At 43.4% G+C, this 18,850-nt stretch overlaps 1 protein-coding gene across 1 annotated transcript in view; it reads left to right on the top strand.

Moving 5' to 3' along the window:
- KDR (kinase insert domain receptor) overlaps positions 1-12,794 on the top strand; it is a 46,875-nt gene extending 34,081 nt beyond the window's left edge. The window contains exons 23-30 of the mRNA XM_023515989.1: positions 1,233-1,355; positions 1,572-1,683; positions 1,918-2,017; positions 2,721-2,826; positions 3,947-4,098; positions 9,342-9,441; positions 9,909-9,994; positions 12,228-12,794. Of these exons, the coding sequence (XP_023371757.1) occupies positions 1,233-1,355; positions 1,572-1,683; positions 1,918-2,017; positions 2,721-2,826; positions 3,947-4,098; positions 9,342-9,441; positions 9,909-9,994; positions 12,228-12,429 (981 nt within the window). The 3' untranslated portion in view covers positions 12,430-12,794. The remainder of the gene's footprint in view (positions 1-1,232; positions 1,356-1,571; positions 1,684-1,917; positions 2,018-2,720; positions 2,827-3,946; positions 4,099-9,341; positions 9,442-9,908; positions 9,995-12,227) is intronic.
- Positions 12,795-18,850: the final 6,056 nt, after the last annotated feature.

Below are 18,850 nucleotides of genomic sequence, written 5' to 3'. Positions count from 1 at the left end.
TGTCCACCTAAAGTTTTACAGCACCTCACAGCCACCAGAGCCTCAGGATCTCAGATATTTCTGCTGGAGAGATACTGTGTTCTCTGAGGGGAAGGGAGAGAATTGGGAACTTTTAGGACTTTCCAAAGAGAAAGACCCTTTGCCCTTCTTGGAGATTGTTTTATTATTATTACTTTTTTAAGGCCAGAGATCACTCTCCAGTCAGGGCTCCTTTTGGTGACTGGGAAGGGAAGGGCGTGGAGGTGGGAGTGGGGAGGAGTGGGAATCCTTTAACTTGCCTGGCACCTGCCAGGTGATTTCTTGAATACTACTTGGTTGATGAGCTCAAAAAGGGGGACAGTGGAGAGTATTGTCTGTGTTTTTAGACAGTATACTTCCGAACATGCCTTGCTCAGAAGAGTGTGCCGTACAGGTGTGAGTGTGGGGAGGTCCGTGCTGCCCGGCTCACGTGCTCAGCCCTGCGCTGACTTCAGAATTCTCCTCTGAGTCTTGGATTCATTTGTCGTGCTCCCTGAGACTCTTACTCTCTCTTACCTTGTGGGACTAAAGCAGCCTAGTGGTAGGAAGTTAGATGAAGTTAGAGGATGTAGAGAAAGGAGACATGAAAAACTGAAAAGAACAGGAGGAAAGGAAAGCCCAGGTGAGGCCCAGTTTACTTTTTAGTGCACTAGGACCTGACTCCTGATAGGGTGAAATTGCTTCGCTAGACCCTGCCATAATCCAACCTTGGAAATCAGAGTGAGCCCCACTGGGAATCGTTCATGCGAGCTGGGCCAGCCCCCGTTCCACCTGGAATGGGGAAACCAACCAAGAGCCCTGAACCAACCTCGCTTCTGATTTCCGTGCATTCAGTCAAAATCAATCCTGTTCTAGAGCCTCTTTAGAATAACATGTTTTTAACCATGTATGGTGCCGAGCAAAAGGGATGTGTGGATGTGACCAGAAGCACATTTTTGACTGTGTCCCGGAGACGTCTGTTCATGACTCCATCTTCGTATTATAACTTAATTATTTAACTCCAAAGGCTGGGGCTGTTTATGGAATAAGCAGATGTGCGTCTCAACCAAACCCACAGAGTTTCTTCCTGAAGTGTTTATGAAAGACTCTAACCCAGTCCTTGTTAATCAGTTGATTTTCTGATGTGGTATTTTTTTTTTTTTGAAGCATGAGGTCACGACAGATGTAAAAGAGATCAGCTGTGCTGAGACCTGACACACACCCTCTCCTTACAGTGTATCCACAGGGACCTGGCAGCACGGAATATACTCTTGTCAGAGAAGAACGTGGTTAAAATTTGCGACTTTGGCCTGGCCCGGGATATTTATAAAGACCCAGATTATGTCAGAAAAGGAGATGTAAGTTTCAAAGTTGAACCCAGTGTTCTATCCATTTACAGAATTCAAACTCCTCACAGCAATCTCCAGGACCTGTGTCCAGGACCAAAGGAGGTTTCTCTTCGGATCCTTGATGATCTGGTTTCCGATTCTCTTTGGATCCTTGATGATCTGGTTTCCGATTCTCTTCGGATCCTTGATGATCTGGTTTCCGATTCTCTGCCTTTCTCTTTGTAGGCTCGCCTCCCTTTGAAATGGATGGCCCCGGAAACAATCTTTGACAGAGTCTACACCATTCAGAGTGATGTGTGGTCTTTTGGTGTTTTGCTCTGGGAAATCTTTTCCTTGGGTGAGTCTCTTCTTTTTGTTCTTCCATCTGGACTCGAAGTAGGTTGATAAAAGTTGGTGTCTTTTCCAAGTGTGCTTCACTTCAATCAAGGGAGACTTGTTGGAAGTTTGGAGTTATAAAATCTAAAAGGAGGAAAAAAACACAGATAAATATTGAAGTTATGCAAGAATCAGACTCAGGGCTTTCCATAAAAGAAAACCACATCAGTAACGTCCTGTCCCTGTTCTCTTCTAGGTGCTTCTCCGTATCCCGGCGTAAAGATCGATGAGGAATTTTGTAGGCGATTGAAAGAAGGAACTAGAATGAGGGCCCCTGACTATACCACGCCAGAAATGTAAGACTTTAAAAATAAATTTCTTTTTTTTTGTTCTGTGAGGCAGAGTCTCACTCTGTTGCCCTGGGTAGAGCATCACAGCAATGTCACAGCTCACAGAAACGTCAAACTCTTGGGCTCAAGTGATCCTCTTGCCACAGCCACCTGTGTAGCTGAGACTATAGGAGCCTGACACTACACCTGGCTAGTTTTTCTGTTTTTAGTAGAGATGGGATCTTGCCCTTGCTCAAGCATGTCTCAAACTCCTGAGCTCAAGGAGTCCACTGCCTCAGCCTCCCAGAGTGCTGGGATTAGAGGCACAAGCCACCACACCTGGCCTAAAAAATGCCTTTCTGTTCTCTCCCTCTGTTCACAAGTTTTCCTGCCTAGGAGACTCTCCAGCATATGCTCCTGCGTCGTGGCCCGGTTCATGCCTACTTTTGCCTTTCTTGATAATCTCCAGTGAAGTCGTCACTTCTTAAAATGACAGCACTTTGTTATCCGCCCCAACCAGCCAGTTACTAGACACTGATCTGTAACATTTTCTTCTCTAGACACAGAGCCTGGAGTGTCGGCTCTGTCTCCCGGGTACTGTTGTTTTCCTGTTTCTCCTCTTGACTCAGGGTGGGCTCTTCCTAAGTGTTTAGCGATTCAACTGCTGATTTTCAGCCTCAGATCAAGGAGGAAAGAGGCAGTGAATGAAATCAGTGTTTCTTTTCTCCAGGTACCAGACTATGCTTGACTGCTGGCATGGGGACCCTAATCAGAGACCCACATTTTCAGAGTTGGTGGAACATCTGGGAAATCTGCTTCAAGCTAATGCTCAGCAGGTTTGTAACCTCCATTTGAGAAACTTCTGCAAAAATACTTAGGTGTCAAGGGTTTCCCCTACTGCCTCGACCTTCTCATAGCCACCATGCCATCCTCCTGGCCACTGAACAAGGACCCATGTTCTTCCACATCTGAGCAATAATGCTTTACTATAATAAAGGCTGTGATATACTCTTGGCAGACAGGTGAGATCCTAACTTGGGAGCAGAGCACTCTTATCTCTGCCTACTTATCTTTTGTTGTGTCTCCAAATGCTCTTCTATAATTTAAGGGGGAAAAAAAACCTGATTTGTCCAGAGTATCAACAATGGAATGAATTTCAAGGAATTTTTAACAAATTCTATAGGCAAAACAAACACATCCAAACTATGCAAAATAGATGGTTTCTTCCTTAGTAAAATCTCAGAGCCCCGTAACTTCCATTGCAGGATCTTCGAGTTGTAGCCTTTGCTCGTAGTAAGTTACTTAGTCTACACCTCGTATTCCACAGATGCCAGTTCCCTCCTCCTTTTCTTCTGAATGGCTGGGGAACGATGGGTCAAATCTGGTTTTATCAGTAAAACTTACAGACATTTAAAGATTCAAATTGCCATTTCTTTCACTTGCTGAAATAATGTTAAATTGTGCAACCTTTTCTTAGAAGACCCATTTTCCTACCCATTTACTGTTTTAATTTAGACTGTCCCCAGTTTTTCCATTGCCTTGGAATGTAGAGGCTATAGCTGGACGCCATGCTCTTTGAAGGGCCTGGCTTGCATGGTTGGGGCTTCAGGAACAGGTGAATTCTTAGCTCTGCGCAGCGTGTGTGGCCCTGTGGTGTCTCTGAGCACAGCTGGCTTTGTCTCCACGGTTGTGAGCACGTGCTGTAGACACGGTCCCCTGTGTTCTGCTCATCCAGCTGCTTCTGCTTTCTCTCCTCTAAGGTGCCTTCACATGCACATCCCTTTTAAGTGTCTTTTTGTTTGTGACAAGCCACATTCAATGCTGTCTTCAAGTTCTCTGTTCAGATATGGAAACAACACACCCTATAGCCAAGAAGCCCCTGTGGCCTTTGTTTTCATGAAAAGCCCCTTGAAGAACTGAAGCCATAACAATAGTATGCTGTGTTTATTGTTTCAGGATGGCAAAGACTACATTGTTCTCCCGATATCAGAGACTCTGAGCATGGAAGAGGATTCTGGGCTCTCTCTGCCTACCTCACCTGTTTCCTGTATGGAGGAGGAGGAAGTGTGTGACCCCAAATTCCATTATGACAACACAGCAGGAATCAGGTACTGGATATGGCCAACATCCCCCAGGGAGGGGGCTTCAAGGCCATCTCAGGGCGGCAGGGCGGGAGTGGAAGGGAGATGCATCTAAGGCTGCTGTGTCCCACTGGCACATAACCTTAGCTCTGAGACTAACATGAAGGGGACTCTTTCTGCGGGAGAGTGTGGGGAGGTGAGTTTCCTCCCATCTGTAGCCCATGCTGCTGCCACAGCTCTTCCTTTAAGAGCTCTAAGCCCTGCAGCTGCAATAGCTGGAATGCCACAGTTTGTTAATCTCCAGAAAAAGAGACCAGTTTTACAAAGACATCTGCATTTAAATGGTCCCCATGTACACTTTTATTAATGTGAATGAAATGGCTTAGTAGAGATTCAGGAAGGAAGAGCTCTGTGCCTAGATGAGAATACACTTACGGCTGTCTGGCAAAGACACAGGGTGCCAGGGGCCGGAGTCCTGAATTAGACTGGACACGCAGCTCAGAAGCCCCTCCCATGTCTGATTTCCAGCATTTTATTTGCATAATGGGATGTCTGGGCTTATTTAAAACATATGCACTGCAGTTCTTTCCTGATATGTCAGGGGTTCTGAAGGCAGCTTTCTTTTTTCTCTCTCCCAGCACCTGTGTGTAAGGAAAGAGTTGAGGAGGTTTCTACAGTCTATTAAAATCACCTTTTACTGAGCCTGGGACTCCTTCACTTTGCTTGGTTTCCTTCCCAACCCCTTTGGGTTTTCCTCCTATCACTGGAACCCCTGACCGCGTGGGTCCAGCCTGTCCACCTGAGTGTGCCATGGCTGTGAGGTGGGCCAGAACCTCCCACAAGTGTGGGGCACTTGGCCAGTGTGCCACGTCACAGGGGATGCTGAGGAAGTCCCTGTGGACAGTGTGGCCTCTGGAATAATGCAGGGCAGCAGGGATGCTGTGATGAAAGAGGAGAAAGCTTAGCATGGCTGGAAGCCAAGACAAAGTTGACTGTTCTCTTTATGTCGGACACATTTGGCATTTTTTAAAGGACTTTTCTACAGATCAGCAGACTTTACCCACATGGCAATGCTCAGAGTTAAGCAAGGTGGAAACTATTTTCTTTTTTTTTTAATGTACATGTTGGACAGAAGGCGGAGCTTGATCCAGGGAGTAGAGTGAATGGAACTCCCAGGCCTGCCTCTTGCAGCTGTGTGACTTGGGGCAAATCCTCTAATCTCTGCCTCAGTTTCCTCATCTATGCAATGAGGCAAGGCCACTGGTGCTGTATGAAAATCACTATTTGGAATGTTTCATGATATAATGTATTTCTAAGTACCTGGTACTTGAAAGCACTCAATAAAAGATGGTTATTAAGTGAACTGCTTAAAATCACACCCCTGAGATGAACCACTTCCTTTGACGTCAGACTCAGTGCTGTCCCTCCCATACAAGGAGGGCCCTCAGAGAGAAAGGGCAGTGGAATGAATCTGCAGTTCCACTCCTGTTTACAGACTCTGGTTCTGGTGTGATAATTGTTCCCACCACACTCTTATTGGCCTTTTCTTTACTGCAGTGGTTCTCAACCTTCCTAATGCCATGACCCTTTATTACAGTTCCTCATGTTGTGGTGACCCCCAACCATAAAATTATTTTCGTTGCTACTTCATAACTGTAATTTTTGCTATTGTTATGAATCGTAATGTAAATATCTTATATGCAGGATGTATTTTAATTGTTACAAAGGGGTCGCGACCCACAGGTTGAGAACCGCTGCTTCACTGGGAAGCCATTTGATCCTGACCTATATCTCTTGTGATTGCTGTGACCAAGAGGAGTGAGGATCCAAGCCGGAAGCCTCTTGGCTCGCTGGGTGCTCTGCACATGGTGCCGAGCAGGAGATGAAGTCATGTTTGTGTGTTGCTAACATTTATCCCCAGAAGCGCAGACAAGTGTGACACTGCGCTCCCTACACAGGCCCTGCCTGGCTCCGATTTTCTGTCTGTGATTTTTGAATTGGTTTTTCAGTCCAATTTCTCTTTTATCCAACCATAATTTGAAAAATAAAGTGGAAATGGAAATCTTTTGTCTGCTTCCTCTCCCAACCCCCTCCACCTTTTTTCCTTTGTGTAAAAAATAAAACTGGGGTGGCGCCTGTGGCTCAGAGGAGTAGGGCACCAGCCCCATATGCTGGAGGTGGTGGGTTCAAACCCAGCCCTGGCCAAAAACTGCAAAAATAAATAAATAAATAAATACAACTCTTGGTCACTTTCTAATCATCTGGGTTCAAAGAAAGATAGATCAAGGTCTGTGCACATAGTACTTTCATTTCGATGCTCTCCTGGGGTTCTGCTTTTCTGGGGAGAGTGAGATGAGGCTGGGGTACCTCTCTGGGGGAATGTGGTCTAACCCTCTTTCACATTTCCAGCCAAGTAGAAAAGAGTGGGCATCTTCCTTACTTGCTTCCTTTTTGTGATTTTCAATCCCATCGCATTATGAATAGAGCTGGACAGAGACCTCACTGTGGGAACTGACCTCATGATTTGTTGTTGCCCCTTTGAACCATTTAAAAACTATTTGTTCAGTATTTATTTAGAGAAGAGGCTGAGAAGTGTGTGGGCAAGGACCCCTTGTGTCTAGACTCAGCTGTGTCTCTAAGTTCCCCTGTGGATCAGTGCTGGTCCAGAGTTTGCATGCTTCCGTCTGGCACGAAAACGCATATTCACTGGACTGATGTTTCTTTGAGGGCAGTTTGGGGCCAACTGTGTTGCTCTGTCATTTGCCCTGGGACTTTTACCTCTCACTTCCAGCAGCTTATCAAAGATTTCTTTGCAGTTCTTTACCAGAGAAAGGTTCTGATATGTACCATTTTCTTCATTTTGGTTAATTGCTGCTAATGATTAAATGCCTCTTGTAGACTGATGCTCAGGACAGCCTGGTGACTACACATTTCCTGAATTCAGCAGTGCTGTTGGACTGCTTGAAATGGGACTGTCCTTTCTCCCCCTCCTCTCAGTTTCACGCCCCACACTTACCTGCACCCACCCCTCCTCCCAAGTGCACAGTCAGCGCACACACGCCAGTAAGAGCCGCTCTGCGCATTCCAGCTGCTGAATGAAGACTTCAGTATCACGTCTACTGCTCTCTCCTTTCTATTCACTGTCAGTCCAGTGAATATGCATTTTCGTTGGGAGAGGAAGCAGACGAAAGATTTCCATTTCCACTTTATTTTTCAATGTGGTGTAGGATTAAAAAAAAAAAAAAGAAAAAACCAAAAAGCAAGCAACCCTCCCACGGGCTTTGGAGTCTGAAGACCTAGGTTTGAATCCCGGTTCTAACCTTATTCACCATTTTCTTCCTGAGTCTTGGCTTCCTCATCTGCAGATGGGAAATACTAAAAATACCTATTTCCTCGTCTTGTGGGGAGAAGATGCAATGATGCTTTGTCTGTTGGGAAGGACCATGCTATTTTTAAAATTAAATTGTCCTTTCTGAGGCAGCTGAATTATGGCCCAAGCTCACCGACTTGAGATGGTTTTGCACCCCAGATATCCCTGGAATCCATCCACTTCTCCAAACCTCAAAAATTCCTTTTCTCTAGTCAGGCTGCCCTTCTTTCTCCCAGAGAAGAGTGATGTTTGTCTGGTCTTATCCTTCTCAAGCTAGAGTCAGCTTTCTGAAGGTCTGCCTTTCCTTGTCAGTCTCCCGCCTGAATTCCTTCAGTGGCTCCTCACTGCCCTCTAAAGAGTAACCAGGACATTCTTGTTACATTAGACTTAGATACATAGGACTTTAGATATGTTTCTTGACCTTGTTATGCCTCAATTTCCTCATTCAAAAAGTTGGCACAGTAATACTCATTCCTAGAGAGGAGCCGCTGTGAAGATGGCACGGGCTGCTGCTGGGAGAACACCCAGCATGGGAACCTTCTCAGGAAGGGCTTCTTGAACCAGTGAATAGAAACGTGAGTGACTGTGGTGCCAGTAGTTCTTGAAAACCCCAACTTTTAGGGACTGGACTTAAGAGAAAGCAGGCCTTGCACAATCCCTGTATATACATCCTCTTTCTTGTGGAGTTTTCTTAGTGAGTACAACACTGGCAGACCTCATTCTATCCTCTCTGTAAGGGGAAGAACCAACCTCCGGGGAAGGGGAGAGAGATTTAGTTTCCATTCTCCTCCTTTGGCCCAAGGTCTACTCAGCATGTTCCAGAAGGCAACTTGCAGTGAGAAGTAGGCTGGGGTAGGAATTGAGAGTGGGTTTTCCATCCCTGTGGGCCCTTCCTGTGGCGAGGACTTCTCTCTGTCCACATGAGCTGTATGTGTTCTTGATAGCATCACCCAGACTCATCCAAAGCCATGTGGCCAGGAAGGAGCACCTCCCAAGAGGAGGCGGTCTGTCTTCTGACGCGTTTTATTCTGTGGATAGCCTTTGGAATTCAGAGGGGAAAAACAAGCTTTGATTGACAGAGCATTATTCTTCCTAAGAACAATAAGCTCAACACTGGCCAAATTGTCTTTCCAGTATCTTACTGAGCTAGGGAGGGATTGCTGTTGTCAAAGAGGTTTTTAAAATGGGACATCAGGGACACAGAAATTTCATGACTTTCTCATGTTTCTGTAGTCCATGGGAGACTATGAATTAGGCAAGATATCTTCTGACTCTCAAACCACTACCCTTTCCTGAGACAGGCAACTCTGGGGGCTAAAAATACGAGACAGTGAGACTCAGCCCGTGTTCCTCCGCCTGCTAAGCCGCTATGACATGGGAATGAAGGGTGGTCTTGGGATCACTACTAGGTTCAGAATCCTTTAAGGACACTTACAGGTGTTGCCAATCTTCATTGAATGTTTGTTCTATGAGCTTTCTCATGAAAAACTGTGCGAGGAAATGGCCAGCAACACACGAAACATGTGATAATGTCTCCAGCCCACTGGGGGAATTCCCTGCAGTCAGGAAGCCAAGTGGAAGGCAGCTGATCCCCCATCTGCTGGTGCTGCCTTCAGTGCTGTGGTGAATCTCAGAAGCGTGATTCAAGGAACGGGGATCATCTGGGCTCCTCCGTTATATTATACTTTTAAATGGACTTTCACAGGAAATTAAGCCTTCAGTGTGTGCTCGCAAAGGAAGATTTTTTGTTTGTTTGCTTTGTTTTGTTTTTCTTATTCCAGAGGATGTTTTGAAGGTCACTATTAAACTTGTGGTTGCAAGATAATGAACTTAGGTATCACTTGTAGTATCTGCAGCCAAATATACCACCACTAAAATAAAAATATTTGTTCTTTTGCAGTCAGTATCTGCAGAACAGTAAGCGAAAGAGCCGGCCTGTGAGTGTAAAAACATTTGAAGATATCCCACTGGAAGAACCAGAAGTAAAAGTAATCCCAGATGTAAGTACATATTTTAAAAATAGTCTCAGAAATAATACAAAGCGTGAAACACTAGCTGGATAAATATTACTGTAAGCATTAAAGTCTTGAAGCCTCATTATAAAGCTGTCCTGGGGTCATTATGGAGTTGGAACTTTGGTTTTTATGTAAGTAAAGCCCTGAGTCTGAGGTTCAAGATAGTCTGACTTTATGCCCAGGTTCTCTGAAGTGTGAACAGTATCATGGTGACAGAGGGATGAAACTGGCATCGTTAGCTGCTGCTTCGTAAATTTTCTCCTCTCCTTGGCCTAGGCCTACTTGTAAGAGGCAGTTCCTTTTGTAGCCTGCACGATTTCTAGCTTTGATACCTTAACCTTCCTCTGAAGGACATTGGAGTATATGGTCTGATGGGTTAGTTAAACATCAGTCTAACTAGTGCTCAGAGTATACCCTCAACCAACTGTGCTACCTCATTGTCTCCTAAAAAGGACAACCAGACGGATAGTGGGATGGTTCTTGCCTCAGAAGAACTGAAAACTTTGGAAGACAGAACAAAATTAGCACCACCTTTTAGGTAAGACTCAGCTAAATTAAAAAAGGCAAATTTCAATAGGAATTTTTGGAAGAAACAGGACTTTCAGTGTAAGTGGAGATTTTCCCCTTTTAAAGTATTGTTGGTGGAGAAATTAGCATCAACCTAACAAAGAACTGAAACCAACCTAACAGTGAAATTGGCAACTGTAAAAATTAAATTGAAATAAATGAGAAGGGGGGTGGATGGGTGGAGGGAGGGTGATTGGAGGAATCACTTCTATGGTTTATCTTTCAAGGGTACAAGTGAATCTTTCTAAAAGTAGAATATAAACATCTTAACACAATAACTAAAAAAATGACATAAAGGCTTTGTTAACTAGTTTGATGAAAATATTTCAAATTGTATATGAAAACACCACACTGTACCCCATGATTGCATTAATGTACACAGCTAACATTTAATAAAAAAATTAAAATAAAAGAAATAAATGGGAAGATTTGGTCAATTTTTATAGGAATAATGTATGAATACTCGAGAATTTCTGAGCATATTTACTGTGGACAGTAGTTTGTATGGTACTTGCTGAATGACAAAGAGGTAATCAGATACAGTCCCTAAAACTATCAAGACCTTTGTGGACTCTGCAGAATTTTCAAACCTGAACATGAATGAGTGCATCTGTATTTAGAAAGTACAATATATAAATATGCCAATATATTTTTTGTTTAAGATACTTAAATATTATTGTCTGAATTAAGTTGTAGAAAAATATTGAGTTTGGTTTTGACTGTAATCATCTCTCTATTGCTCAGCAGGAATTTGTAGTTGCTTTGAATAAGTATAGCTGCTTTTAACCTAACAATACATGAACACCTAAGAGTAATAGGATAAGAGTAGTGACTTATTTGCTAAAGAGTTCATTTTAAGTAAGAATTTGGTATAATCTGTTACATGGAATGGGAAGACCCATGAATTTTTGAGTGATACTTAGACAAAAAAAATTAAAATATGCCATTGTGCAATCTTACTGTTTTCTTTAAGGCATATGTAAGAGATTCTGAAAGCCAACTATGTGGTTCATTCAATAACTCAAGAAATATTTATTCAGTAACTACTGTGTGCCAGGGGCCAGGAGTGGCTTGAGATACCTAAACTAGTTTCATTGGGATTGAATTAAAAGAAAAATTGTATTTCTAGTTATTTGAAGTAACTTTTAAACCACATATGAACAGAAAGCTTATAAAATCCTTTTTTTTTTTTTTTTGGCGGTTTTTAGTATGCAGAATTTGGGTAGAATACCTATCAAAGGGGAAAAACACCTTCCAGTGGTTCGAGGGCGTGTAAACCCTAGAGTTTTGGATCAGCAAGTCCACATTTCTAAGCTTTGACATGATCACCCTCTGGCAGGGTCCAGGCCACTGAAAACATTCTCTAGCTGCTGAGTGATCAGGGTCCTCAGTCCTTCCGAGGAATGTGATTTCGATGAGTAAAAAGCCGCGTTTGACAGGTCTGGCCTGATTGCACACACACGCTTCAAGTTATTAAAGTTACGTAAGAAATGTGCTCTACACTGTGAAGCCGGCAGACGATCTAATACCCACCCACGCAAGAGAAAAACTCAGTTCAGGTCAAGGTGGGGAGAGGGGAGGAGAGAGGGGCTGGAGTGCTCCCACTCCGTGGGCACAAGGCAGGGTGTATGGCACACCTCCTGGGGGCGGGACACAACTACAAGAGGGACTCTACCTGACGAAGGCACACGTTGGAACCTAGCTGTTTTTACCCTCACATTAATCCGAAGTAAAAAAATAAAGTCGCTCAAGAACATTATTAACATTGTCCACCTTGCCTCGTGGTCCCCTAATTGACAGAATGGGGGAGAACACAAGCAAATTTTCCGAATATCCCAGTTTCTTTGGATATCACGAAAGCGGCCCTTTGGCTGCTGTCACTGTATACAAACTTGTCAGTCTGCAGGGCTGTAAAAATGTTCTGATGGTGGGAGCCTTTGCATAACTCAGGAGAGCTGCCTTTCATCTCCTCAGAGGCTTGGAAGACCTGGACCTCATACGAGGACTTATCTGCAAACTGTTAATTCCTGGGAGTACCTGAAAATAGACCCTGTGGGTGTGAACCTGATGTGCTGATTAACAGCCCAGGTCAGGGGCAGCTGGAGTCTCCAGGGAGACTGCAGCCCACAGGGAGCTGGGAACAGGGTTAGGGTGGAAAGCAGTGGAGAGAACGGCCACTCATTTGTCTGCCATTTCTTCCACAGTGGAATGGTGCCCAGCAAAAGCAGGGAATCTGTGGCATCTGAAGGCTCAAACCAGACGAGTGGCTACCAGTCCGGGTATCACTCTGACGACACGGACACCACCGTGTACTCCAGTGAGGAGGCAGAACTTTTAAAGCTGGTGGAGCTTGGAGCGCAGGCCGGCGTGGCCCACATCCTCCAGCCTGATGCGGGAGGACCCTGAGCTCACCTCCTGCTTAGAGGAGGTGCCCTGCCCCCACTCTAGATGTCACATGAGAGGTGCTGCTCAGATTTTCAAGTGTTGTTCTTTTGGCCACCAGGAAGTAGCCACATTTGATTTTAATTTCAAAAAGAAAAGAAAAGGACCTTGGACTGCAGGGAGCTTAGTCCTCTGTGCATTTCCTGAGAAGATGCTTGTGACCCAAGAATGTGTTTGTACCTTCTCCCTGTGTCCACCCAATGTTTCTCTTTTTCATTCATTTAAAAAGCATTTATAATAAATACCCCTGCTGCGGGTCTCAACGTGGGTTTCCAACATAGATGGTCAGGAAATGGCTCCATCTTCCAAGAAGTAGCAGGGCCTGGGGAGTGGATGCTCTTGTAAAAGCAGAAGCTGAACTAGGGGACGTACGTGCCATGGGTGCTGGAGATGGACAGGTTGGTGGGGCTGAGTCTGGCTGAGAGGCTCTGTGTGGGCTGTGGGTCCCCAGCCAAGTGTTAAGTGTGGGGTTTGGACAGACAGCAGGGAGGACTCTGGCTTGCTCTGAGAGCGCGGTGGAGCCTGCAGACGCATTGTGCTGGCTCTGGGGAGGTGGGCATGTGGTCTGGTAGGAACTGTAAAGGCTTCAGACGAGGTTTCTGGTTTTAGAAGGTTGCGTGCGCCTCGCAGTTGGGCTAAAGGAGAGTTCCTTGTGCTGTTTCCGACTCTTAATGAGCGTTCCTTCCGGACCCTTACGTGTCTCCTGGCCGAGCCCCAGGAAGGAAATGATGCAGCACTGGCTCCTGTCTCCCAGGCCCATCCTCTATTCAGAGCCCCACAAAGAAAGGACATTCAGCCGGGGCTCCCTGCCGTGAGGAAGGGCTCTGATGGCACAGAGCAGCTGCTGGTGCCTTCTGGATGAGCACCCCGTGTCTGTCCTGATGTGATAGGTCTGGGAGTGAACGCAGCGGTTTGGTGTCAAGCTATGGTGCCAAAGCGTCAGGAAGGAATTGACCCTTTGTTCCTCCCCTACCCGCAGCCTAACTCTCACCCCAACCCCGTCAGTATTTTAGTTATTTGGCCTCTGCACTCCAGTAAACCTGTTGGGGTTTGTTCACTCTCTGAATGATTATTAGCCAGATTTCAAAAATTACTTTATAGCCAAAATTATAACAACATCTATTGTATTATTTAGACTTTTTTTTTTTAAACATATAGAGCTATTCCTACTGATTTTTGCCCTTGTTCTTTTCAGTTTTTTTTTTTTTTTTTTTTAAAAGAAAATGTGTTTTTCATTTGGTACCATAGTGTGAAGTACTGGGAGTGATGACTACACAACATGCTATGGCACTTATATTTATAGTCTGTTTATGTAGAAACAAATGTAATATATTAAAACCTTATATTATATATAATGAACTTTGTACTATTCACGTTTTGTATCAGTATTACGTAGCATAACAAAGGTCATAATGCTTTCAGCAATTCATGTCATTTTATTAAAAAAACGTTGAAAAACTTGAAAGAATCTCTTCGCAAGGTTGCGTTACTATACTTATTATTTTCTCACTTCTAAAGTGGAGCAGGAGGAATCAGACAATTTCCACATGGTTGTGTTTTCTTCTTATAAAGGATTATTTTCATAAAATGTTTATACTTTATAAATCAACAAATACATTCTTAGTAAAAATAGAATGCATCATTATCACAGCTATTTTGGGGACAAGCATTCTGAGGTCTGATTTCTTATTCCCTTCTCTTCTTTATCACAGAGACAATTCATCCACACGAACCCCCTAAACACACACACTTTCTTATGTTTTGAGCATTTCTGAGAATGTCAAGACAATGGCTGAGATGTGAATGAGTCTGTGGTCCTCTGGGAATCCCATGTTTGTTAGAATAGCCAACCATGAAACTCAGGGGGTGAGAGTCCCTGAGACAGGTGGCCACCCCAGGGCAGTGCAGGGAACCCGGGAGCGTGTCACTTTCTGGTGGCATTTTGTTGCACATGTACAGGGTCAGACCATCACATCCACTGCTGCCATAGTGAATGAGACTTTTGCCTGAATTCAGCAAGCGTGATCAATTAATAAATCACTGGCACCAATAAGTGACCTTACTTATTTGTGAAACTTTTTAGACAAGATTTTGAAATGTTTATATCTAATCAAATATGCCTGTCTCTCTTGTTTAAAATGGCTTCTAGGATTTTTGTTTTAATCTAATTAAGGAAGGTCTTCCCACTTCTTAAATAACCCCAAATTCTAAATTTTCTTTTATTGCTGTTAAATCCATTTGGAATCTTCGTATATGGCGTGACTTAGGAGTCTAATGTTAACTTTCTTTTCCATGCAGATTGTCAATCATGGAGGCACCATTTATTAAATATCCTCTCTTGTCTATGGTTAGGGAAATAGCTGTTATGTCATGTTTCCAACCCTGTCACTTCACTGAGACATTCTGTACAACTGTGTGATGAAAAAGAGGGACGCTATGCGTGTGTGCTGTCCCTGGGGATGGCGCTGAGGGACGGGGGACTGGCTGGAATGAGAGCAATAGGGTGTTTTGACAGAGTTTGGTAAACTATGGGGCAGGCTCGCCTATAACCTCTTCCAGGAAATGGATGGAAGAAGAGTCTGCCTTATTCATGACAGAAGAGACCTTGGATAAAAACAGGATTTTTCTCCACTTTAGGAAAAAGAGAAGATTTTGTTTCTCCTAAGTGGCTCCTGGCATTGCTTCCGTGCCAGGAATTTGGATTCAGCTGACGCCTCACACTCTATTAAGAAACGCTTTCGGCACCGGGGCAGGATGATGAGGAGGTGAGGTTTGGCCTGCCTCCTCTCTCTGCTGTCTACATGCCTCTTGTTCTCAGCTCTTCTCTTCTCATCTGTGCCTGTACTGAAGAAAAATCTGAGGCTTTTAAAATGCTTCCTGCGTGGTCTTGTCTTCCAACCTTTGGGGGCGTTTGCTGTGTTCTGGGCGAGAGCTCACCCTGCCCCTTGCTCCTGCCCTGTCTCCTTTGCTCCCTAGATTTGTTCTCACGTGTCTCCTACCCCTCAAACCCTTCTGTCCCCACCTTCTATCTTCTTCCCACTTACCGGTCTCTTCTCTGTACCCCAGACCCAGCAGGACAGGTGAGAGCTGGGGGGGGGGATTAAGCTCATTGCCCCCCGATTAGGTCATTCTATCAACGCATATTCCTTTGTCCTCTTCAATAAAAGGGAAGAAGAAAAGTGAAAACTTCAAACCCATAGCTTCGTAGTTGCTAACTTAGCTCAGTGTTCCCATCTCTCCCTAGCACGTCTGTCTTCCTACCTGGGACTCAGATATTCATCACCAGATGATACAAGGCAGGCAAAGCCAAGAAATAATTTTTCAGACACATCCATCTTTTCACATTCTCTCTCCCTTTGGGGCAGTGGGCACATCCTTGAGTTCTTGAGCATTCAATGAGCACAGCTCAAAGGCCATTCTAACTCAGTTTTATAAAATTGAATTTTTTTAAATGAATATCTTCCATCTTAAAAGTTCCAAGGGTGTGTAACCTTGGAAGAATAAGAGTTTTTTTGGCCACATATTAAATAAATACACAAACATTGATTAAAAAGTGATGAGCAAAAATAAAAAAAGTCTGTGCATACTTTTCATAATATCGAACACCACAGTTAAGCAAAACACGCTTCCAATAATCTGCATGTGGGTTGCCGGTAGGACACCCTGGTTAGACACAAGTAGAAATCGTCATTTTTATGATAGTGATTTTAAGTTCAATTTTTGGAAAAGTTATAGGCTGTGCATAGATCATGTAGAAATCAAGACAGTAAAAGAAAGTAATTTACTTGGTTTTTGACTGAAAGGGAGAGATGGATAAATGGTGGAATCTTGGAGGAGTAACACAGAGAAATTTAATAGCCAAGTTGACCTGAAGATCTGGAGCTAACAGAGTAGAACATACCAGACCCAGGGGAGGTCTGGTTCAGAGATAAGGACTCTGAGTTAGGGAACAGCATTCTAATGAACACTGATAAGACAGGGTCACAGTAAACTGTGATTGATATCAAGTGAATGTTGGTTAGAAGACAGCAAATCGTACCTTACATTTTATTTCCTTTCCAGCACAATGTATGACTTTCATGTAACTGCTTGCTGCTGCTAAAACAATGTTTAGCAGGAAGAGAAAACATCTGCTTTAATTTTGTATTTTAGCCCCACTTTTTATCCCAAGAAATTTAAAACAGAAAATTGGTGACGGCATAAGCCTCATACCTTATTGTCTGAAGGTCTTAATTTTTGGATACATTGTAATAGGAAAAGGATAGATGGGGAAAGATTTTAGGAAGAAGACTTCCCTGAGAATTACAACAACAAAAACAAATGGGACTTAATTAAACTGAAAAAGTTCTGTACAGCTAAGGAGGCCACAACCAAAGCAAATAGACAACCTTCAGAATGGGAAAGATATTTGCATATTAAGAATCTGAGAAAGGCCTGATAACTAGGATCTATAGAGAACTGTAGATCAAATTAATCAACAGAAAAAGAGCTAACAAACTCATCTATCACTGGGCAAGAGACATGGACAGAACCTTCTTTAAGGAAGACAGACAAATGGCTAACAAACATATGAAAAGATGTTTATCGTCCCTAATAATGAGAAGTGCAAATCAAAACCACTCTGAGATATCACCTAATCCCAACAAGACTAGCCCACATCATAAAGTCCCAAAGCTTCAGATGCTGGTGTGGAGGGGGAGAGAAGGGAACACTTTTACACTATTGGTGGGACTGCAAACTAATACAGCCTCTTTGGAAATATGTATGGAGAATCGTTAAAGAACTGAAGATAGATCACCCATTTGACCCTGCAATCCCACAACTAGGCATCCACTCAGAAGAAAAAAAATCATTTTATCATATGGACATTTGCACTAGATTGTTTATCGCAACTCAATTTCCAATGGCCATCATGTGGAAACAACCTAAATGCCCATCAAGTCAGGAATGGATTAACAAGTTGTGGTATATGCACACCATGGAATACTATTCATCCATAAAAAGATGGTGACTTCACATCTTTTGTAATAGCCTGGATGGAGTTGAAACATACTCTTCTTATTAAAATATCACAAGAATGGAAAAGCAATTACCCAATATACTAAATACTAACATGAAGTCAGTAGATGACCCAATGCATGCCCATAGAGGAGAAAAACTCATTGCAATTCAAGTTGGGGGAGGGGTAACGAGGGAGGAAGGGGTCGAGGTGTTCTCACCGGCACACCTTTTGTGTGTGAGATGTAACCACAAGAGAGACTCTACCTAACAAAATCAAATATTTTGACCTGGTTGTTTGTACTTTCACATTAACCTGAGATAAATTTACTTTTAAAAAGAAAAAGGATAAAGATAAGAAAAATGGGCTTTGGCTTTGGTTTTATTTCATGTATGTATACATGTATGTGATTTTTTCTCTTTTCTCTTCTTTGGAAAGTAATATTTTGTGGGAATAAATTTTAGGAAAGTGCATTGAGTTCTTCAGTTAAAGGCACTGTCACAATGTCGGACTCCAGGTCCATGAGACAGCATGGAATGACTCACCAGGGGCCCTCTGAGCAAGTGTTACCAGAAGAGGCTTAAGGGGATCCTGGTGTTGTGCACACGGGATCCTTTAAGCTTCAATGACTTATCCTGTCAAGGGGATTGAAAACATTCCATTCACTGCCACAGAGAGAACACAACTGGGAAAAAACCTAGATACAAAGCAGAGGGTTCAAGCTCTTACAGATGGAAAATGAGCAGCTATATCTCACGCTCATTCCCAGGTCAACGAGAAACCTGGCAGCCAGTAGCCTATACCATATGTTGGAGAAAGCAAAGCCTTCCACAGAAATCGTGTGCCAAAGAGTCAGCCCCTAATACTAAACTTTAAATGAGTAATATTATCCATATATGCATTTATGTATATTTGTTTCTTTAATTGCATCTATAAAATGCATACAACATGCCAAATATTCTTTTTAAAAATTTTATTAACTTATTTTAGTTATGGGGACCCTAGAGAAAGATGTAGGCATCACAGTATACTTTGGGTGGGTAAGCCAGAGTAGGATACACAATGCCACCCTCAATGGTTTTCACAAATGTTTGTTAAGGATTTACTACATGCCAGACAGCCTACCAAGCAGTGCTCAAAATCATTTTCTTAGCTGCATGGTTAGGGGTCGTGAACAGAACCACAACGCAGGGGGAACACCCTGCTCTTCTTCCAGATATGAATTCCTTTATGTAGCCTTACAATCTCACTGCAATGAACTGAGCATAGTTCTAGTTATTGGCCCAATCATTCTTCATTCAGTCATAGGTCATTGTCTTTTTTTTTTTTTTTTTTTTTAGACAGAGTCTCAGGCTGTTACCCTGGGTAGAGTGTTGTGGTGTCATA

This window comes from Otolemur garnettii, unplaced genomic scaffold (assembly GCF_000181295.1).
Source record: "Otolemur garnettii isolate 467f Iridium unplaced genomic scaffold, OtoGar3 scaffold00083, whole genome shotgun sequence".
NCBI lineage: Eukaryota > Metazoa > Chordata > Mammalia > Primates > Galagidae > Otolemur > Otolemur garnettii.
Note: the sequence above shows the minus strand (reverse complement) of the source record. Positions and strands in the feature narration are given on the sequence as shown.